Source organism: Meleagris gallopavo, chromosome 1, assembly GCF_000146605.3.
Source record: "Meleagris gallopavo isolate NT-WF06-2002-E0010 breed Aviagen turkey brand Nicholas breeding stock chromosome 1, Turkey_5.1, whole genome shotgun sequence".
In the NCBI taxonomy this organism is placed as follows: domain Eukaryota; kingdom Metazoa; phylum Chordata; class Aves; order Galliformes; family Phasianidae; genus Meleagris; species Meleagris gallopavo.
Genome location: NC_015011.2, coordinates 20,388,156 through 20,412,629, shown reverse-complemented (window position 1 = coordinate 20,412,629; position 24,474 = coordinate 20,388,156). Strand labels below are relative to the sequence as shown.

General features: G+C 35.9%; 1 protein-coding gene across 1 annotated transcript in view; it reads right to left on the bottom strand.

Moving 5' to 3' along the window:
* GRM8 (glutamate metabotropic receptor 8) overlaps positions 1 to 24,474 on the bottom strand; it is a 319,688-nt gene that overhangs the window by 25,866 nt on the left and 269,348 nt on the right. The window contains exon 8 of the mRNA XM_031553129.1: positions 11,126 to 12,061. Coding sequence (XP_031408989.1) covers positions 11,126 to 12,061 — 936 coding nt within the window. The remainder of the gene's footprint in view (positions 1 to 11,125; positions 12,062 to 24,474) is intronic.

Genomic DNA, 24,474 nt, shown 5'->3' with positions numbered 1-24,474 from the left:
CACAAGTCTTTTTCTGTATTTGCTATCAAATACTCTCTTTTTAAGCAGCTTCCTTCTTCTCTTCTAAACTCCTTCTGACCTTCCTGACTTCTAACTGTGAAATACTGTGCGGTACCTTTGTGAATGGCATGCACAATACATGTGAATATTTGCTTATACTCTGCACGAGTTCAGAGGAGTTAAAAAAAGAACAATAAGATCCTGTCCTTTCCTTCTCTTCATATTTCTGCTATTTTTGTTATACTGCGGTACAGAGGAGGACATTTTCTCTATAAAACCAAACTATAATGTGATGACATCAGTTCTATTAGTGATTCCAATAACATCACTTTAATCCTATTCATATGTTTCAAAATGTTAAATTTTGACCCTCTCAGCTTAGCTGATATGATTTTCTCAATTGTCATTTTATGCATTATGACCCTGTAAATGGAAATAAAAAATGTGTTTTTTTTAAATAGAGGAATTAATGTCTTTGTTTTGCAGAGGGTGGTCATATGTTTATTGGCATTAGTGCTTTTAGTTGGTCATTTCAGCTAACTGTTCTTTTTCCATGCAAAAAAGAGAATACAGTTATGCAAAATGGAATACTTATAGACACACATTCACATATGTATTCAGAGTTAACGATCTAAATAATGATGTGTTCCCATAATACCCATAAAGGGGTTGGTTTGGCTTTTTAAGAGTTAGCATAAAGCTCACTAGTCCATGTGAAATCAGACTTCCAACAAACATTTTCCTAATATTTCCATGTTTAACAATTAATTAAATTTCTGGGTTAGATCTTGTTTTTATTGGATGGAAAAGGCAGTTGTAATTAACTTTCTCGTATTCATAGGTATATTTTCTCTTCATGCTTTTATTATATCATTCTTATTTGAAATACATACATACATATATATATATAAACGTACTAAATTCAAATCTTTATTGTGATAGTTTTTTATACTTTTTGTGTTATCACTATTTTTGTCTTGCCCAAAAGAAACCAGTCCTCCCAATGCCCTAACTACCTAAGAATTTATAAAGTGCAAGTTACATCACTGCTTGAATGATAGCTGAAAGGAATGTGATTCTTTTAGACCTCAGAACAGCACTGAACATACTCATCTGCGAGTAACACATTAACATGTTCTGGTCTAAATTTAAGAACATATTTCAATTTGAAATGGACACCTGCATGAGGTTGTTGGAACATATATATGCTTCTGTAAGGATAAGTTCCATTCTAGGCAGCTCAGTATAAAAATTGTTACATATCCCATCACATGCAGAATAAAGAACTGCACAGAATTTTAAACAAGAGGCAGGAGCTGCATTTGTCTAAATACATTTTCTTGATAAGGTCTCGTGATACAACATTTCATATGCGTCCCCTGAATGCATTTTTGTTGTAAATGGAGGTCTGTAGCTGGTCAAACCTTCTGCTTCTAATGAACAATAGAACTGTCTGTCCATGGTCCTATTCAAATGCACTGTGGGGGACACCAATTTCAGTGCTTGACCATCACATCACGAAGTAGTTGAGAACATGATTATATTGTAAGATATACTACCTGCCTTTTCTTTTTATACAAAACAGTGAACTAGATGTTGTCATATGCATAATAATTACATAGTGCATCCCATTTCACAGTTAGACTTATAGATGAAACACAACTGAATCCCAAAGACTAATCTTTTTCTTACTATGAAATGAATATCCAGGAAACCTGGAAGGATTTCCTTTTAACTGCATTTGTCAGCAATCAGCAGTTTTTTGGCAGTGAACAACCCAAAGGGAAATGACCAACATTTTAATGAGGTGAACTTGGAAATATGGTAGTTAAATCATATGTTGGTTTTATTTCTTTCCAAAATCATCACTGTGAGACTTCCATGGTATTTGAGAAAATGCCACACATAATTTTGGAATATTATCTAAAGTGGATGAAGGCGGAGAAGTTATTTAGTTACCTGTGCTCCAAAAAGTTGCTTCTGTTTCTCATTTACAGTGAGGAATTTATCACACAAGCCAGCAAGTATCCAAAAAATATATTCAAAAATTTTCTAGCAAGCACTCCATCTTCATATATCACCAAATCTCTGACAATCCCCAGAATAGGGTACAATGAAGATCACAAGCTAATGTAATTTTTTTGGCAGCTCATTTCCTGTGTCCTCTTCTTCCAAAGACCCTGAAGCTACCATTCTTCACTGGGCCAGAAGCAAAACATGTCAGACAAGCAAAACACTGATGTTTTCCATTTTGTGACAGGTGTATATCTCTTCACTGTATGCAGTCAGGTACACTTATACCATACTGATATTAGAACAGACATGCAGCCATACAGGAGAAAGGAGTGTATACAACCTTCAGGAACATTCATGAGTGTTCCACTGAACAACTGAAAAGTGCTTACTTTATTAAATAAGTGGTTTAAATAATATTAAAGTAAACAGAGAAATAAAATTACAACTTAAAGGCTGCAGGCATATCATATAACAATAGAGTTGAGTTTTTTAAATTATACATCAACTAACCATGTACGAAGTCCATCATTCACCAAGTAAAACAATGTCTCACACTCATGCTGAATAACAAGAAAACTATACAGAGGCTAGAACATTTTAATGTAGGTATATTAAATTCTCCACAAGGCTTTGTTGAGTGGGAAGCACAGCCTGAAAATAACCTTCTACCTAGCTTTCATGTAAAGTAAGGTGGAAAGTCATACCTACATATTAGGGTCGGGTAGAGCAGAAGGAACTTTTCTTTGCAGTACCTAATAAGAAATCTAGGGAGGCTTCCACAAACTTTTGCATATGCATTTCAGCTCAAAATAACTTGGAATAATGTGGAGCTTTGCTTCTTTTTCCTTTAACCACTAACTTTTGGAGCAAAGTAGCAAATCTATGGGACAAATCTAACTGCCCCACAGAGAAAGCTAAAAATCTTCATTTGTTTTTTTTGTGCATGAATCTGCAATTTATTTTAAAGCTACTTATTCACAATAAGTATTCACAATAAATCTATATTTCATAGGTTAGCATATCAAACAATGCAGTAAGGAAAGCATGTAGCAATTCATAGAATCATAGAATCCCTATATTTGGAAGGAATGTTTAAAGTTCGTGTAGTCCAATTTCCCTGAAATGAAAAGGGGCATGCACAGCTATATCAGGTCACCAAGGGCCTGATCTAGCCCCATCTTGAAAGTCTCTTGAGATGCAGCATCAACCGCATCACTGAGCAATCTTTTAGAGTGCCTCAGCACCCTCACTGAAAAGACTTTTTCCTTATGTCTAATGTAAATCTACCCTCCTTAAGCTTGAAACTGTTTTTCCTTTGTTCAATTACAACAGATCCTGCTAAGAGTCTACTCTCTTCTTTCCTGTAGATCCCCTTTAGAAACCAAAAGGACGCTATCAGGTCACCGTGGAGCCTTCTCTTCTCTGGGCTAAACAACCCCAGCTCTCTCAGTCTGTCCTCGTAGGAGAAGTGTTCCATCCCTCGGATCATTTTTTGTGACCCTCCTCTGGATGCGTTCCAGCAGATACATGTCTCTCCTGCACTGAGGACTCCACATCTGGACACAGTACTCCAGGTGAGGCCTCACCAGCACAGAGTAGAGGGCCAGGATCACCTCCCTCACCCTGCTGGCCCTGCTTCTTTTGATTCAGCCCAGGATACGTTTGGCTTTCTGGGCTGCAAGGGTGCACTGCCGGATCTTGTCCAGCTTTCACCTACCAGCACCCTCAGGTCATTCTCTGCATGGCTGTGCTCAATCCTTTCATTCCCCAACTTGTATTGGTAACAGGGCTTGCTTCAACCGAGGTGCAAGATCTTGCATTTCGATTTGTTGAACCTCATGAGGTTCTCCTGGGCCCACTGCTCAAGCCTGCCTAGCATAGACAGACATGTCTAGCCTGTCTAGGTAGAAGGCATCCCAACCATCAGAATTGTCAATCACATCCCACAGCTTGTTATCATCGGCAAACTGGCTGAGTGTGCACTCCATCCCACTGTCAGAGATACTGATAAAGTTATTGGTCCCAGCACTGAGACTAGAGTGGAATACTCTATACATACAATATATGTTGTGTTGTAACTCTGAACTAGTACAAAAGAAAAGAAGATTGATGAACTATAATCATTTTATTCATTTAAAATCAATTGTCATATAAAAAATTGACATGCTAAAAATCGATTATTGTCTAGAAGCCCAGAGTTAGATGTATGATTTTTTATGCACTAATGTGCTCAAGGTATCATCCACAATCTCTCAGTGATTATGTTATCTAAGGCAGAGTATGTTACCAATATGGATACAAATAGAAAATTTGCAAACGGTCATCTAAAAATTTTTTATGTCTTGAAAACAACACCAAACTAGTTCCCTCTTAGAACTGTACAGCAACAGAAATACTATGTGTTGCACGTGAATTGCAACCTTCAATGTATAAGTTTTGAAAGGGAGGCAAAAGAGTCTGTGCTCTATGTAGTGTACAATATTTAGGTGAATAGAGCTCAGGATATCATTTTGCACAAGAGACCAACTTGACTGGCTATATCAATCCCTTCTGATTTCATGATGAATTATCTCTTACTGCAGTTTAGATAATTATAGTATAATATATTTCAATTTCCATGAAAGTCATTATTTATCACAAATGCTGCTTAGAAATGTTATGATTTATGATTTTTTTTTTTTTTTAAAGCCAAGTCAGGTGTTACAGTGAACAGTTAATTCTGAACATTTTCACCTTAAGAGTGATCAGTATAAAAGTTGTGAAATTAATCAATTTTAAAAGTGCCTTGCTTCCCAAATTCAAGTTCAACTCAAAAGAAAACAAAGAAAAATCTGAAACTGAAAAAAGTTTTCTGAATGTTCACAGTATTCATAATGTGCCAGTCCACCTCTTTTCCCTATTTTTTTACAGCTTTTTATTCTAGAAGACACTGTACAGCTTTTCCAAAGAAAAAAGGTTGTGCAATGGAATCATACAAAATGACTTTTGAAAAAAAGAGAATCTATAAATTTAACTGGTGTCTCATTGGAGGTACATTTCGTAGTTTATCCACCCACAACAGAAAAGTAAAAACACTTTTTTCTTTCATATAGCTCATGGAAGTCTGGATGCAAAGAACAGATTTATAGGGCTGCTTTAACTACAATTTATTAAGCCAAAGAACTGACCCAGCAATGTTGTTGACACTGAATAAATTCACCAGCTGGAGAGAAACATGCTGCCTTGGGGATGTGCAAGGAATGAGGCACTTCTGTCCCACGAGGGAATGGAGCAGAGGAAGAATGGGTAGAAAAGAACAACTCAGTTGTATTCTCACTTAAATACTTTTTCCAACATTGTTTCAACACCAGAGCAATAAAGCTCTCATTCCTGATGAGGGCTAGAAAAATCCTAAGGAAATTATCAAATTTAGAAACAATTTAGTTCATGAGATATTTTTGAAAAAAGGAGATTTGTTTGGGAAAAAAAAAAAAATGAAATGAAAAAAACATTATGGAAAGCTTCCTCCTTCTTAACACACAATTTTCAGTGACAGTGAGGGAGGTTACTGTCCAACAATCGAATGCTTCCAAAACATGCAAAAATTCAAGTATTTATAGTTTTGTAACCAGCTTTCAAGTCCTTCTACAGTCTAATGATTCTGAAAAATATAAATAAATAGATCAAAAAGTACAGAAATCAGTTTGAAAAATGATAATCTATGGAACATGGAAAGTATTTCAGCCAACTTCTAATTTTGGATTCCATAAAAATAAAAGTAAAAACCATTCAAAATATCCCTCTGAAGAGATACTTAAGATTCTGGCTTAATCAAATATCAAGCCAAATATTATTCATAAAATTAAATAAATACTAACATGATAAGTTGCCTTACTTAATTTTTTCTTGTGATGTACACTACCTGCAGAGATAGATGTCTGAGTGTGATTGGAATTAAAAGAGAAACCGTGAGGTGACGAAAAGGCTCAGTTCAGTCTGCTTCATTAACGCAGCCTGAAGCTTCATTAAGATGCTTTGTTTTCTTACAGTCACAGGAATACATTTAGCAAGGAATTCATAATTTAAGGTAAAAAAGGAAAGAAAAGAAAGGTGGTTTTCTTGAAATGTGAGGGAAGTAAAGCATTTCTACCTGAATTCTTATTAGTAGGGCTTTGTTTTGGGTTCGTTTGTTTGTATGCTGAAGAATGTATCTCATGGAACACATTTGTAGGCTGATAGAATCACTTCTCCTTCCCACTGAGAACTTGAGAAGTGAGTATTTTCCTTCTGAAAACTACGCCAGTTGCTTACAAGTCATATTAAGATGCTTTTAGCAGAGTGTCTAGCTCCCTTTAATGTAATTAATGGCTATATATATATATATAGAAGAGCCACTTCTCAAGAAATCTGGGATGAAAACAGATGGAATAGTAAGATCATATAGATAATATTTTATGGTAAGACATCTACCTTGCATTATTACCGGCTTTATTTTTGCTGCAGTTATGAAAAGAAAGATCAAAGTTGTCAGAATAACTCAAAAATGTGGTAAAATTCATCTGCCTTATTAGATTACACCTTGCAATTGCTTCCTTGGGGCATGGAAGAAGGAAATCTTTCAGCATTTTCTATGGTTCTCTTTTTGTAGTAGAGAGTACAATCTGTTTTACTTTCGAAAAAAAAAATTCATCTTCTCATTTAAAATGGAATATTTCTAGGTTAATATAACAAATGATGTCTGTATTATTTCTTAACGAATGTGATTAATCTACCTGTCAATACTGGAAGAAGGAAAATAAAATAGTTTGGTTATCAAATATAAACGTACTTTAGATAGACATTAATCCTAAGTGCTGTTTTTTTTGTTTTGTTTGGTTGGGTTTTTTTGTTTGTTTTGTTTTTGTTTTTGTTTTGTGTGTGTGTGTGTAGTCTGCTGCTGTAACTTCATTTCACCCAGAGATTCAAACATCTGTTTTAATCACTCAGCTGGTTTCACTTCTTTTTTTGCAGCATTCCAGTCATTACATTTTAGACATCTCTGTTCCAGATGATCCCAGTACTTAAGTGTCTTACTGCTTATAGATGCAGTTGGAAGCTTATACTGACAGCATGCTTCTCACAGAACTTCATTTCCTTTAGTAGTGCACCTCACTAACTTTTATGCAAGGAAAAAAGTGCTTTATGACAGGGTTTTTTTGTTGATGTTGTTGGTTTTTCTTTTTTTTTTTTTCTTATCTAGTTCAATGATGCACTGGAATAATTTAACTATTGATAGTGGATTCTTTTCTTAACAACAGCAGCTGTCAAAATGGTCTGATCATGAACAACCAAAATCACAAATGAAAAAAATCACACTGGACATAAAGGGACATAAAGTCAATGCTCATATAGTTCTCTGTAGAACATCCACAGAAATAACCTAAAATGTCATGCTTAATCACATATGCTTTTTTTGTTCTTCTACTTGAGAACAAGGACAAACAATGAACATGGAGATCCATAAAAGCCACCAAACTTGGGGTGTAAAGGTTATTTTGGATTTATTTTTTTTAAATCTTTTTTGATTATTATTTATTCTTTTTCTCAATTTTGTATTAGTTTTAAGCTTATGTAAATTTACATAACTTATGCATAGAAATGGTAAATGTTTGAAAGTGCTACTAAAAATGTTACCAGTGTCAAGACTATAAATCAATATTCTTACTCAGTCTTTTCAACTTATACCAGCTTTTTAGCATGTTTTCCCTTATGGATGTGTCACACCATGCATTCAGGTATTTAATTCAGATATACTAACCAGCAATGAGAGATATTTTACCCAGCCCATGTTACATAATCGAAACATGAGCAAGACCATAGAATCATAGACCGGTTTGGGTTGGAAGATACAACAGTCTGTCTGCAGAAAAATACTTATGTTTATTTACATCTTCTTCAACATGCATGTCTGTTGTCTGACAGACACCAACAGTCATAGTCTGGCTTAGACTCTTTTACATTCCATCCAGAGTCTTTGAGCAATGTTATATTTGGGGGAAATTATTCAATAACCAATAATATAAAGATAACCTTTCCATAATTATTTATGAATTTTGGATCCAGACACCCATGTTTACCATTTAGTTATTGTATATTTTCATTTATTAGTGGAAATATCCTGACAGTGAAATAAAAATGATTCTCAAAGCATTCTACTTAATCTCTGTTCATAGCATAGTGTATTAATGTGAAATCTTTTTCCACATATGCATAACCATTTCTCCTACTGTTGAAAGTTCTACTAATATTTAAGAAAACAGAAGTGCTTGAAAACATTTTGGAGAAATTTTGCCTACTCTATTCCAAAATTAGCATATTTAAACTCAAAAGCACAATTAAATGCTATTCTGAAATACACCTGGCTTGTAACAAATGTTACATTAAATTTTATTACAGTCAACATTTCAAAAAAGGAACCATTGCTTTGAAGAGTACTTGGAGTTCCTCAACTTATTGTTCATTCTCTCCAAACAAATTCAACCCATAAAAAAATAGATTTTAAAATCAATGGCAAAGTGCGTAAGCATAAAAAAAAAAACAATCTGTTTTTATTTAATTTCTTCAGTTTTCAAAAAAGATCATAAAATCTTTCAATCAATTAGATTAAAAATGCCTTCAAGATTAACCATATAAAAAATCTCAAATAAGACGTTCAATAACATATTACTTTGGTTTAAAAATGCTTCTCTAGGTGCTGTATAATACTGAGAAACCTCCATTCAGACCTTGCTTGGGTCCCAGCACATGAAAGACATAGAGCTGTTGGAGTCGATCCAGAGAACACCACAAAGATATCAGAGCGCTCCAGAGCTGGAGCAACTCTCCTACGACGAAAGACTGAGGGTGGTGGGCTTGTTCAGCCTGGAGAAGAGAAGGCTCTGCTGAGACATCAATGCAGCCTTCCAGTAATTAAATGGTGTTTAAAAACAGGAGGGAGGCTGACTTTTTACAAGGATAGATAGTGACAGGACAAGGGAAAACAGTTTTAAACTAAAAGAGAAGAAATTTAAGTTAGATGTTAGAAGGAAATTTTTTACTCACTGGACGGTGAGGCACTGGCACAGGCTGCTCAGAGAAGCTGTGGATGCCCCATCCCTGGAGGCACTCAAGACCAGATTGGATGGGGCCCTAGGCAGGCTGGTCCAGTCAGTGGCAACCTGCCCATGGCAAGGGGACTGGAACTTCATGATATTTAAGGTCCCTTCCAAGTTGGAGTACATTCAGAAAATATATGTATGTGTGCACTAAGCTACTACTTTTTTTCCTCTTCAAATAAACAATTAATTGTATGAGTGCATGAGCTATTATGATTATATCTAAAATACTCTGTGTGGAAATATGTTTTTATTTGCAGCCAAAATTTGAAACACTGTGAAAATAATTATTTGAATTACAAGACTACTGTATTAGCACATTAATTCGCTTTTCTTCCTCCTGAAAGTTGTCTGAAGAATAAGAAATCATTCTTAAAGAAGACAACTAAGACGTGAAATTTAGTGTAGAAGTTGTGTGATTTAGTATAATTTATGTGTTTTGTCTTGGGTTTCATATGACAAATGCAAAAGAGGTATTCATTAGTCCCATCTACAGACATCAAAACCAAAATCATCCTTTACTACAAGCTAAGATGAAACAATGGTGTAAATCGAACCTCACTGCCTAGTTTCCAGCCAAGTAATATTTTCTGTGTTTCAATAATCAGAAATGCATTTGTATTGTTATAGGTACTTACCTAAAACTTACTGGACCAAGCTGTTAAAACAAATGTGCTACAAAGTCTTTTTCTGACTTAAAACTGAGCACACTCACAGAAATTCAGAATTTAAATACAATGCACCCAAATCTGTTTTCTTATATCAAACAGACCTTTTTAAATCTCTGGTGTGTCTATAATATGTCATTATCTTATTACTCATTTATTCTGATTTAATACAAATAGCTGTGGAAATCAAGCCTTATCCAATTCTGTAAAACTGCTTACTTCAACTTTTAGTGTGGAAAATGTTTTTTTCTGCCACATAATTTTCACCATACAGTTTATCCATATGAATTAACAGACGTATTTTTTTAACACATATGGATCTATTTCTTTATTCTACAAGCAAGAGTGTCAGCTGAACCAGGAACATGTTAAACTTAAAAGTGGATACATGCTAATTTTTCCAACTGAATTAATTAAATTCAATACATGTACTTAAAAACATTATAAAAATCACCTGATAAAAGGGAAAAGAATTTGTGTAAATGAGTAAAGACTTTATTTTCTTATTTTATGATTTTTCCAAATCTTACAGATTTGCAGTTTTGAAGAGTGTTGTTGCTATTATTGCTCTTTCCTGCCTAACTCATTCTCTTCATCACTATCAGCTGACTACAAACTCACACAATATATATTTATCCCTGTCTTCCCATTAGAACAGAGAGAGGGAGAGTTAAATGATATGATTTGTATGGTCTCAGCATGACTGATACCAGGAAAGAACTGTGCCAACTGAAAAAGGAATAACACATAACCAAGCGAGCAATGTTGAACTTCTCATTAAAACATCAGGAAAAAGTTTTCCCTCTGAGACAATAATAAGTGCCTTAGGTGATTTCACATATGCTTCATTCACTCCTCCTATCTTATTTAAATTTTATGTGTCAATCAGAGGGAATAGTAATTGTTTTCATTCTGTCCAGGCATTCTTCTTTATTATTTTGACAAATGTACATTGATCTCCTTGGACTTTTGAAACATAGCCGTTGCTATCAGATCTGTGGATTATAATGATTTATAGTGCTTCATGTAACAGGCTGGAGCATCAGAGAAGGGCACTAATGAGCATCACCAGAAACAGTCATTTAAAGTAAGGATATAGCAAGAAAATGCCAACATTATTATCTACAGTCACATTTAGTACCTTGTGTTGAAATGCAAGAAACCTACCATTTGAATCACATATTTTATTTTCTATGAGTCCCGAGACTCTGTTCGTAATTAGCACTTAGAACTACTAAATCTTTCGAGCAAAAATGTTGCAGTTTTACAAGTATTGCAAGACAAAAAATAAAGAGAGTACACTATTTGATTTGTAAATTCACCACTTACCTTCTCTGCCGACTGGGCCGTACCAAAAAAGATTGGAATAAAAGCTAACCAAATTATGCAGGTTGTGTACATAGTAAATCCAATGGGTTTTGCTTCATTGAAGGTCTCTGGAACCCCTCTTGTTTTAATAGCATAAACAGTACACGTGACCATCAAGAGAATACTGTATCCAAGGGAACAAATGAGAGACAGATCTGAAATGTCACATTTGAGAACTCCCCTAGCATTTTCTGGTTCAAGAGTCCTCTGCTCTCCATAATCTACTATGGTGTGTGGTGGATCAATGGCAAACCAGATGAAGACTCCAATAAGCTGCAAGGATATGAGACTGAAAGTGATCACCAGCTGGGAAGCTGGACTAATAAATTTGGGAGCTGTGACTGATTTCTTACCCTGTTCAAATATTCTGTGAATTCTGTTTGTTTTGGTAAGCAAGGCAGCATAGCTGAAACACATGCCAAGTCCTAGGAAGATCCTTCGAAATGAGCAGATCACTGTATCAGGAGTGGCAATCATTAAAAAAGTAATGGAATAACAGAGAAAAATCCCAGTCAAGAGCACATAACTGAGCTCCCGTCCAGAGGCCCTGACAATCGGAGTATCGTTGTACCGCACAAACGTCACGATGACAAAGGTGGTGGCAATTATACCAAGGATAGCTATGAAGACGGGCACAATGGCCCATGGGGAATGCCACTCCAGTTTGATTATGGGGATAAGCTGGCAATCTGTACGGTTGGCATTCGGTCTCTTATTGATGGGGCACAGTTCACAATTGAATTCATCCACCTGGTAGTGGTACCCTTCGCAGCGTTCACAGTGCCAGCAGCAGGGCACCCCCTTCACGGTTTTCTTTCTTTCCCCAGCTTTACAGGGTAGGCTGCAGACAGATGCCGGATGAGTGTGCTCTCTATTAGCCCACTGCATGTCTTCTACCTGCGGGTATAAAAAATTAATGAGCCTTCTATTTACTCCCATTTATAATATCCTAATCCTGGCCACACGTTCGTCATAAATCACTACATGCTGACAGTTCAAATGCAGTTTACCATAATAAGAAACCTGTTTCTTCCCCATGTATTGACTTTATGAAAGCGTTAAATGATTGTATCCAATAAATCATTCATGCCACTGGCTTGATGAGTGTCATTAGTTTCTATTTACCTCTTTACTGCTGACCAAATTGACATCTGTAAGGATATTTATTGACTCACGGTTGCTTTAAAAGCAAAAAACCCTGTGCACAGCGCTTTAAAAGTTAATCATATGCAAATATAAGTACCACTAGTTCTCAATCATTTAATTACAAAATAAGACTACATGAGTTTCAAATAAGTTTTTGGCACAGTGAAGAAAAAGACCAAAATCTCCTTGCATCAGTTTTGTCAGAACAAAAACTGTCAGAAATAAACATCAATATATAGGAAATATAAAGCCAGTCTTCCATGAAAGTTGGTATTTCACACTTTTTTACTTTCTGAGTTTGAAAATTCACAAAGGAGTTTTGTTTTCATTTCCAGAAGACAAAAATGAGTATATACTGCTTTCTGAATGATAATGGGAAAAGATGTCATGACTACACTTTAGTTCTCCTGATTTAAAAAATTCCAAGATTTTTTTTTGTAGCATAAAGCAGATGCACACAGTGCAGTTTTTCTTTGGAAGTCCCAAATTTCTCACTGCAGAGCATTAACAAAATAAATGTGCTTTTTTTTTCATGCTCTTGTCTATTCTTCATGCATACTCCCCACATAAAACCTGTATGGGAAATTAACAGATTTAAAGTGTCTCTGGCTTAAAATTATCACTCAAGTTAGTCCCAGCAACCCTTAGCCCACCCTTAGTAACAGTGTGTTCTGCAGGAGGTCACACCGAGTGATCCAGAGCAGTTTGCAGAACAAATAATTTCTTATAGGCACCAGATTTGCTCTGCCATGCTCCCATTCTCCATCTTTTATTCCTTTGTTAGGTGGTAAGCACTCAAACATGAAGGACTCATCTTGTTCTTGTCTACTAAGTACTTAGCACTTTCATTCAATTTAGAGGTTTTATTTATAAGTGAAACAGCAGTAACAAAACTTCACGTGTCAGGAGTGTTTTCAGCTCCTTCTGGAGTAGGACAGAATGGGAACAGCTTACCAAGAGGGATAATTTTGGCCTTAAAGGTTTATTTTTTCAGTCAGTTTTCAAGAGATTTGAGAGAAAACCACAATGTAGCATGTCCAGCCTTCTTTTCTTTCCTCTGAGTACCATGTCACTGTACTACACAGGCTGAATACAAGAGAAGCATGCAAACTGGCTCTTTGTCTCCTTTGTCCCTTCTGCACAGTGCAGGATTTGACTGTCATATGACATGCAAAAGCGCGAACAAGTGACCACATGGTAATGAAGAGGAACATGCTAACATGGGCAACTCAGTGAAACCTCTGAGTCATTTAAGGACATCTGCTGATTTGGGACTGGTTAATGATTAAACTGAGTAATGATTAAAGAAGACTGAGATGTCTTTCTGGGAAGTATCTTCTGTTTTCATTTCAGCCAGAAGCAATCCAGTTCACTGAAAAGCCATGCTACTTCTGGTAACTGCAGTAATTCCCAGTTATCCATAACATGCAGCACTCCTTGTCTGTATTCTTTGTCTACTTTTTTTTTTTTTCCCCCATGATATGAATTTAATAAAGAAAAATAGTCAAAGACTTTATTACAACAAAGCTCTTAAAGCTCTATCCATTTTTCCAGTTATCAAGTGTATGTATCAGCTTCTTGGGTTCTTGAATCTGTGCAGAATATTCACCCGTGTCATTATTTTTCTATCCATAGGTTACAGCAATAGTGAACCCACATCTTCTCTGAGATTAAATTTAGACAACATATGATAGTAGAAACTGATATACAAGAAAGAGGAGGATCATTAGAGACATTTTGGAACATACAGTCATGCACACTGTGTAATTTTCAGAACTGCTGAATACCTATAATTGTCATCAAATTCAAAAGGAGTTTCTGAATGCTTAGCCTCCTTAGAAAACCAGATTTTTTTAAGTAGACAGAAACACGTAGCAGTGCAATTTTCAAAATTGCCAAGGGGAAATTGTTCAGTTCAGTTAATTAATTTAAATGGGAGCCTATACACTTTATCTCTTTTTGAAAATCCTACTCTTTTTCAAAATGCAGTTTTTATCGTCTAAATGCTTTGGAAAACCTGCCCCAAAGTGATTTATAAATTCAAATACTGCAAAACTAACATCAGAATAGCTTAACTTTAGTCATACATTTTTAAACAGGATTCTCATGGAGGAATTAAAATGATAAGGAAGACAAGACCACACACACAAAAATGGAGTAAGAGAAGGTTTTTTTTGACATTAAAAGAAAATATGAGAAAGTCATGCAGCTCTTCAGCCCTTATTGATCAAAATTTCTTGGTCTTTAGCAGTCTTTACACTGCTCAGACCCTGCTAGGGCTGTGTGAGTCTCAGTTCTTTAAGTAGCCTTAGGTAAACTTGGAAGTTTTAGAAGATTTATTTTTGTAACTTTCATTTTCATGTGACATCTGCTAGCTGCTTTTCACTACAGCGTGACATATGACGAGACTAAATTCAGTGTAAAATACCTTTTTTAGATCAGATGGACTGGATTGGCTGAATTTGTATTTATTACCATTTATATAATTAATTTAATAGTGATTATTATCAACTTCATTTTAGTAGCTGCACTGAATTTGCAGTGTCTGATACATTGATGCGCTGTCACGGAATACTTCATGTTCCTCTATCACCAGATTTTGTTTTCAACAATTCCAATACTTACTACAGTAAAAATATCTGAAAGAGTGTGACAGCATGTCTGTAAGGCACATATTCAATTTCTACAAAATACATCACAATACAGAAAGAGAATGGCTTCATTGGTATTTAAATAGACGTACAAATCATCCTTATGTGAGATATCTGCCTGATGGAGTGGCAATTTGCTTTAATTTGCAGCACTAAGGTTCACAGTTCACTAAACCATCAAAACACCAAGGAAATACAATTTCATATCAAAATTGAGTAAACACCTCTATCCTTCATGAGCATTACAAATACAATTTTCTCTAATATCTAATAACAAAGCTAAAAATTAATGATTCGAGAAATGGGATCAAACAAGATGAGATTTACATGCCACTGTACAAAAAGCATATTCACATTCCTGGCACCTATATTCCTCCAACAATTGAGGAGTTCATTCATCTAGCAATGCTCCAAGCAACTGAAGGAGACCGATCAAAATGCTGTTAATAGGTCTTATACAATTTCTTAACCATTTAAATATACAAGAACACTCTGTTTTTCATTCTTTATGATAATGGAAATAATTATCAATTACGTAATTCCCCAAGGGGTGATAATACAAAGCACTTCGATAAACTTCAGAGGATTTATATCAAGGACTTAGCTGGACAGTATTTTAATGTTTTGGATTATGTTGCACTATCAATTGCATGAATTTCCATTTTTGAAGTCTTATCTCAGAGCTAGAAATGTATCTAAATATGAAAAATATATGTTTATGAATATTATTCTAATGAATAGAATTATGCAAAATATGGACAGAGGAATGTAAACAGTGTATTCTGCAAGAAATATAGGAGCAAGCAAACATCTTATTTGACTACTTAGCAAAGATCTTCAGAAGCATAAAGGCTCTCACTTACAACTTCATATGTTTTTTAAAACATATTCAGATTCTCAGTTATAAAAAATGACAAAGGTTTGAAACATCCCCTGCTGCTGTTACTAAGAGCGAGACTTACATCTGCCTCAAGTTTCTGGAAGTATTTCCCTTCTGACAAAAAGGTTCATCAGAGGAGCATAGCAATCGAATGAGTTAAGGCAATTTAGTCCAATATTTAGCTTTTCGAATTGTCTAATGCATCTACTCTCTGAATAGAAGTTCCAGTCTCTAATGTACCTTGTCCAATCAAGTCATCTGAACCATCGCACACCAAAATTAAACTGAAACTGGTTCAACTTAAGCAAATTCATTATGAGCCTAAACATAATGATCATTGCATTCAGTCTGCTAGACAGATTTTATCCCTCTAGAGAATAGCTGGGCATACTTACAGACTAAACTTACAAACTTTTAAGCAAGCACGTGTAGAATGGAAATAAATCAAGGACAAAAAATATACTTGAAAGAAAAACACTACAAAATGAACTAGAGTGAATTCAGATTGTCAACTGCAGTCTCAAATCACTATCATTAAGAAATTTTCTGTAATTTCTTAGAATTATTTACCTCAGTCACCACATACAGATGTTTTCCTAAAAACTGAGACTCTTTCCCTGGAATCCGAGGCACAGATATTCCTAAATATTTGTAAAGAACGTGGGATAGTTTCTTTGTTTTTAGCAAACACCAGTTGAAAATTAATGCAGTCAAATGTCAGACATGACTAAAGAAGAGTCTGAGAAGCCTGACTGTATACAAAGAGGGGAAAAGACTAGGAGGGAAGGTAAAATATACATTATTTGAAAGTAGTGCTGCAGAATGGTTGCACAGATTTGGTCTCTAATGTCATTCAAGTTGCGCCAGGGGAGGTTTAGTTTAGATATCGGGAAAAACTTTACAGAAAGAGTTATTAAGCACTGGAATAGGCTCCCCAGGGAGGTGGTTGAGGGTCAGGGTCAGGGTGGTTAGGGTTAGGGTTACCATTCCTGAATGTGTTTGAAGTCTGTTTGGATGTGGTGCTCAGGGAGATGATTTAGCGTGGTTGGACTTGGTGATCTTGAAGGTCTTTTCCAAACTCAGTGATTCTACGATTATATGATTTGCTTAGAGTATATATAGCTCTGTTACAATCTGACTTTCTTGGTGACCTTGGGCAAGTCATTTAACCTGCTTGAACCTCAGCTTTGCTCAGCTTTCCCCCAGTCTGGAAGGAAGCTGTCATGCAGACAAGAGCAGTGGAGGCACTTAAGTAAGTTTAAAATGCAGTAAAATCTTTACGTAGAGATATTTTATTTTCTGAATCTCAGTGATGCCAGAGCATCACTTATCTCCATCTCTCAGGTCTAGAAGGGCTTTTGCCTGGCAAGTACTTATATTGGAATACATGATTAAAACACTTTTTTTCTTTTAAAAGTGAGCAATATATTTCAAAGAATTTACACAAGAAACATTATAACTGTTCTGCTTCCTCAGCATGTCAATATCTTTCTTCTCCTCTCCAGCTTCCCGTAGCCACAGTCTCTATGTAAAAGAAAGTTTTTTAATATTCTGTCTGCACTGACAAGTTAGTCTCAGCTGAGGCAAAGCAAACAAATAAGTAAATAAAGGAGATAATATGTGCAAAGAAAAAATAATACAGAAAGATATCAAGTTTCTTGTGATCATAAACAGAAAAGGTTAAATATCAGTCTTGCTTTATCAGTGGAAGTATGTTCCACTGATAGCACACTCAGTGTGCTGAGACTTTAAGAAACAAGTCTTGCTAGTTAAATCATACAGTATTTACATGGGAGAGGATAATGTGAAAATCATAAACAAGGAATAATCACACTACTGTATTACAGTCTACAGAGAATAGTGTTTTACAGACTTTAAACCCCAGCCTTAAGATGCTAGTCTTTGCACACAGTTCAGGATCTGTTAGTGTTAAAGACTACTTTTCTCTAACTCTGATTTGGCTGGCATTTGTGGGCTACAGAAGTACTGACACTAAATGATGTGGGCAACCCTGTCCATGGCAGAGGGTTGGAACCAGATGATCTCTAAGGTCCCTTCCAATCCAAGCTATTTTACGATTCTAATAGACCGCTAATATAAAAGTAGGAGCTGGAATATATTCTCTTTGATTTGCTAGATCCAGACTTATTAGTGCGCACACAATGCAAGGAAAATCACTTTTTATTCTCAGGTGTTTTGGGAAGTAGACTGGCACAAACTGTAGCAATTAGCAGGTCATCACGTAAACAGCTACTGTTACTGCTCAGTTCAAATATTAGATGGAAATTTACTGCATCCTTGTAAGCACTTCTATTCAATACAAGCAATATATTTTTTTCTTTTGGAAACATGAATCTTAATTACTATTAAAACAACTGCCTCTGGAGATAAGCTCTTTATTTCCAAACAAGACTATGTCCTCCCCCTCCTCCCAGTCATTTCCTTAATAGTTTTATGGCATAGAAATATCCTATTCAAGATGACATCAGCATACTTCAGATTTTTTGAAAGTAATTTGCAAGTACTCATATGTATTTCAAAAACATATCATTATTATGAAGGGATCAGACTGCAAATCAGGTTTCTAAAGTTATTCTTTTTGCAGATCATTTTCAAATAGACACCTTCTATTGAATATCATTACTTAGAAAGCCTCATTGCCTTTACATAGGCTTGAATGCACTTGGGGAGATTTTAATGAGCATTTTGGTGCCCTATTCCTATGTAAGTTATGATGCATGCATGGGGACTGAAGTCATTATCTTCTACTAAAATCAGATCAAGCCATAACTACCCATAAATAAAGTATGTTTAAAAACTCTCAAATTAAAATAAAAGAAACAAACAAACAAATAAAACCAACAAAGAAACAAACCCATAACTCTTATCATAGTCAGATTATTTTTTTTTAAAGGAAAAACACTACTTTGAAAGGAAACCCTCAATCTTCACCTTCATCCTTTTTCTGTCAAGCGATTTTATAAGTATTAAGTCTGCTTGAACCACAAGGTTTGGGAATATTCTTTTTCTTGTAGATCAAGCAGGAACAGCCTGTAACATATTTCAAAAATGTAGCACTTTGAGAAAATACAAGGAGTTCAGCCTTGGCAAAGATTTCCTTAACATCATTTCCCATGTGTCCGGGGAATGTTTTTAGCTCTGCACGAAGTCCATGCTATCATTAGTTTAATGGAGTAGTTGCATTTATTGATAAAGCTTCTAATATCCATAACAAACTTGCTCCCTATCAAACCTATTGCTCTTACTTAAAGTTGCTTAAGTTACTGTTTGAGTCAGATCTGTCCAATCCAGTGCTTCAGAGCTATATTCCCATCAATTTGTAGATACCTTTCATTCTCAATGTTACTTGGATTCCCCCTCACTTCCACTCCTCAGAGATAAGAGAAAGAAGACAAGGGGTTAATCACAAATACCATCTGAATGTAAAAGGCTTTCATCTTTAGTTGCTGGCTAATTCACTGAAGGATCCCTATATTCTAATGAAAAAAAAGAGTCACCATAACATATTTTTAGTCACTGGGGGAATTCTGTCCCCAAACACTTTCATGATGGACTTTTTGATAGATACTATGTCCTGTACTAGAACTCATGCGGATTTAGACCAGTCCAATAACTTCAGTGAAGTTATGGCAACAAGGGCATATATTTATACATCTTTAATATTACTTAAATATTTCTTTCTTTTAAACTATAAGTTAGCCAAACATATTTTTTTTTCAAATATTTCTATTCAAGTACAAGCGTCAGCAAGACAGAAAGCACAAAGCTGACCACCCAAAGAATAACAGGAAACAGAGCTGGAAGGTCATGTGATCGTATGGTCCTCAAACTCCGATAAGCATTTCAGCAAAGTGAAGCACTTGAAATTTTTATCAAAGGTGCTCTCTCCTCAGCAGAACTGTAATACAATTCACTATGACAGAGGGACAGACAAGTCTGATTGAAATGTGGGGATCAAATTTATTTCCCCACTTCAAGAGAAGAATCACTAAACCATTCCTGAATTATTTGTCTAACTTTTTTTAAGGAAAATAGCTGCTAATGCGTGCAGCATCTTCTACCCTGAAGCACTGCAAAGTCCTAAATACTGAGATGTAGATTTTGACATTCCTCTAAGGTAGCTTGCACTATAATAGCTCATGCCACCTTTGTCAGCTCCATTTAGGGAACAGTCAGATCTTTCCATTCTACTCATTTTAGATTTCCAGTACTACATAAAAAAAGGAACTCACAAAGAGCTTTCAAACTTAGCTCCATCCAGGTAAAAAAATCACATGTAGAAAGTCTGAAAGTCTGAAAGTCTGAGCTATTTCAAAAACAGCAACAAACAGACTGTGATTTATACTAAGATTTTCAGCAGCAGGGGGAAAGCTCTCTGCCAAGCCTCTGCTGAAGCTAAGAATGAAGTGTCAATAACTGAATTGAAAATTCTGCAGAGAGACTTAGTGATCTGGCAGGCAAAAAACAAGCATGTGTGTTATGGTTTAAACTGGCAGGCAGCTCAGCACCATGCAGCTATTTGCTCAATCTCCTGCCCCAGTGGGATGGGGGGTGAGAATTTAAAAAGGTAGATCACATGGGTGGAGATAAAGATAGTTTAATAGGATGGAAAAGAAAAAGAATAATAATGACAAAAAGGTGTACAAAAAAAGTGACACACAATGCAATTACTCACCACCTGTCAACTGATGCTCCAGCCAGACTCCAAGCACCACCAGCTCTCCCAAACAACTCATCTAGTTTTATTGTTCAATATGACATCACATGATGTGGGATGTCCTATTTGGGTCAGCTTTTCTGATTCTGCCCCCTCCCTGCTCCATCTGCACACCTCTGCCCCCTTGCTGGCAGGGCAGCATTAGAAGCTGAAATATCCTTGACTTCTAGCACTGCTTTGCAACAACTAAAACACCAGTGTGTTATCAACATTATTCTCATCCTAAATCCCAAACTGAGCACCAGAAAAGCTATTAGGAGGAAAATTAACTCTATTTCAGAAAAAATCAGGTCAATGCAGAAGACGTTTAAGCTAGAGAAAACACTACCCAGTGCATTTACTAAGGGTGAGGAGGAGAGGAATAATCCTTGTTGCCAAGGAAAGAATGATAAACATTTTAAATAAGAGCACTTCAGGAAGTCAGGAACTTCCATAAAGACTAAGCATATTGAGATTTATTCTATGATACGCAAATACCTAACTGAGGAGTTGGAAAACAATTTAGACTCTATGAGAAAGTACGGAAAACTTGCAAATTGTAAACCATGGAATCATCAAATGGCTTTGGTTGCAAAGGATCGAAAAGTTCCAGGCCGCTGGTTTGGGCAGGGCTGCGACCCACCAGCTCAGGCTGCCCAGGGCTCCATCCAACCCAGCCTTGAGAATCTCCAGGGATAGGGCATCCACAAATACAGTGCTTATGCTATGAAAAGGGGACAAAAAAAGTCAAGGATTTATCAAATTAACTGAATTATTGGTTTAACTTGAATTCCCAGAAAAAATCCCAAAAGAAATAAACAAACACATTTTGAAAACAGATAAAAAAAATAAACAAGACAAATAATAGCCAACAGGGATCTGTCAACAATAAGCTGTCACATTTCCTTCTGTGGGAAGATAACAGGCATCGTGGATGAGAGACAAGCGGGTAGTTGTCATTTCTCTTAACATTAGAAAGATTTTTGACACCATCTCAAATTACACTCTCAGTCATAAGCAACCTATTGAAACAGACCTAGCCCCAAAGGGCTGAGTGTGAATTATATCAGAAAACTCTGGGAAGATAAAACATGTCATTGATTTGCTGTCAGAATGGAAGGGATGGTATAAGGTGGGGTCTAGAAAGGGCTTGTTGTCAGTCAGCTTTTATTCAATACTTGTAAAAAAACATTTAATAAAGTTTGGATGATAAAACAATATATAGTGACGAAATTTGAGGAGTAACTGGATAGAACAAGGTTGGAGCTACACTGAAAGTCAGAGTACTTAATCCACATAACACTGCCTAACTGAAAAGGATCTGAGAAAAAAAGAAGCAAGCAGTTTAACAAGGTAAAGCTTTACAAGATAGGAAGTACAGAGAGATAGCAGCACTTCATAAATTGAGATTTCAGAGCTATGATGTAGATCACATGTTGAATCAATATTAAATATTACCAAAAAAAGCCATATGCCATCCTGAAAGGCAAAGACAGATAAAATAATCTTTCACATTTAGTCTCCACCAGTGAGTACGTTAAAGTTTCTCCTACACTCTCTGCTACTGAGATCAGACAGAGTGCTTTATGAAGGTTGGATCATTGTGGTTCAGTCTGAATTAAAATCAAATGTGAAGTCCAAAGGAAATCAGCAAAGATCACATATGTTTCTATAAAACACGATCTGAGGAACTAAACTGAATAACTTCAGGTTGTACAACCTGGAGAAATTATTCAGTCTAGGGGGTAGAACAACCATCTTCAAATACATAAAAAGGATGAGGATGTGCTCAATGAACAGTGAACAAGATATGTAAAGGGCTTAAATTACAGCAATGAGAACTAACTGGGTATTTATAAGATACTTCAGAGTTATAAGGGTAGTTAAGAAATAGAACAGAATGTCTTCAGAGGCTGTAAAGTCTTCATCCTTGGAGTCACAAGATACTATCTTTATGTAAGGGCTAAATAGTCTCTTGAGAACCCTTTAGCTGCCTTCTTCTGTAGCCTTCCAGGCAGTGCAACCCAATGCTTAATTATCCTCATCTTTAAAATTTTCTTGCATGCTCATATTAAAACTCTTTTACTGTAACTCAAATTCACTTTTTCTAACAGCCAAATTGACTATGACTAACAATACATTATTTTTCTGATTAATCTTTTCAATATTGAAAGAGATTAGCATAACTTCCTTCAGTTCAGTCTTTTCTAGACTAAGCAGTCCTACTCTGTTCAACCTTTCCCCACATGCATACTTTTAGAAGGTTGATCATTGTCACTTTGCATGTGGACACTTTCCTGACAGTCTACTTCTGGAAGTCACAGTTTTGCTACTGAGGTCATAGCAAAGGGGAAAAGATGGATTACATCATTCATTCATGAATTCACTGCAGCAATAGTATCTGGAAATGCAAATCTCAGTTAACCATTGCAAAGCCTCTGCTTCCCCTAAATTTACCAACTTACTGAAATCCTTATTGCAGTGTCCCAGTCAGTCCTGGTACATCTTATTGTCCCACTCCCCACTAAGTCTGTTTACTGTGAAATGAAGTTACAATGAGATTAGCCATCATTTTCCATTCTCTATCTTAAACTGTAATTAACATCACAATATCACCACTACAAGCAATGATGAAACATTTTGGAAATGGACTAAATGATTCACTTATCTTTCACAGCTGAAAAGAAGATTGGTTGAGGATTTATCAGGATGAAATAAATATTAGATGAGTATGCTAAAGAAATTATATTAATAATGAAATGAAGTTACAAGAAAGCAAACAGAAAAAAAAACAGACAGTAATGTACTACTAACTGTTGGTTATTCTCTTTCAACATCTCAAAAGTACTGAGTGTCTGATTCATTTTCTATTTAATGAATTTTAATTTAGTAGCAGACTGCCATTATGTAATACAAAAGCACAATAATTAAATATCATTTAATCTACCATTTTTAAGCTTTTAAGCATGAACATTTTGCTTCTAGGTTTAAAGGGCAGCTCAGTCTTTAAATTATAATACATATACAAATTGCTGTGTGGGAGAGGAGAAAGATGGAAAGGACAGGGGAAACAAAATGCTGATAGTCCACGTTTCACACTGGTACCTCACAAAGCAACTCACTGAAGATTTGCTGCTGGCTGTGCTTAATCTAAATGCCCAGTAATGTCTGTTTATGCTAAAAGCCACACCACTGCAGAGTGCAACAGGTGCAGCTCTGAAGTTCTATATTTGAATACGAAGCTTTCCAAGAATACATATAAAAGATTCTGATTTCATATTGTTCTATTATTACATATTTGCTTTTAATGTGAAAGAGGAGAGCCGCAAAGATGATCAAAGGGCTGGAGCAGATCTCCTATGAAGAAAGACTGAGGGACCTGGACTTGTTCAGCTTGCAGACGAGATGGCTTTGGGGAGACCTCTTTGCAGCCTTCCAGTACTTGAAGGGAGCTTATAAGCAGGAGGGGGAACAATTTTTACATGGTCTGATTGCGATAGGAGAAGGAGGAATATTTTAAAACAAAAGAGAGGAGATTTAGGTTAGATGTCAAAGGGCAGTGAGGCCCTGGCACAGCTGCCCAGAGAACCTGTGGATGCCCATCCTTGGAGGCAGTCAAGGCCAGGTTGGATGGGGCCATGGGCAGCCTGAGCTGGTTAAGGAAAGCCTGCCCATGGCAGGAGACTTGGAACTAAATGGTCTTCAAGGTTTCTTCCAACCCAAGCCATTCTATGATTCTGTAATTCTATGAAAAAATATATATATTATTTTAAAACAAAAGTGATTCATTTTAGTCACCATGAAGGTAATGCTTCCTTTCTGCTTTCTGAAATAAACAAGAATACTCTGCAGTCTTGGTTGTGACTCTTTAAAGAATATCTCATTCTAATAATAATCCCTACACAGAATTATTACA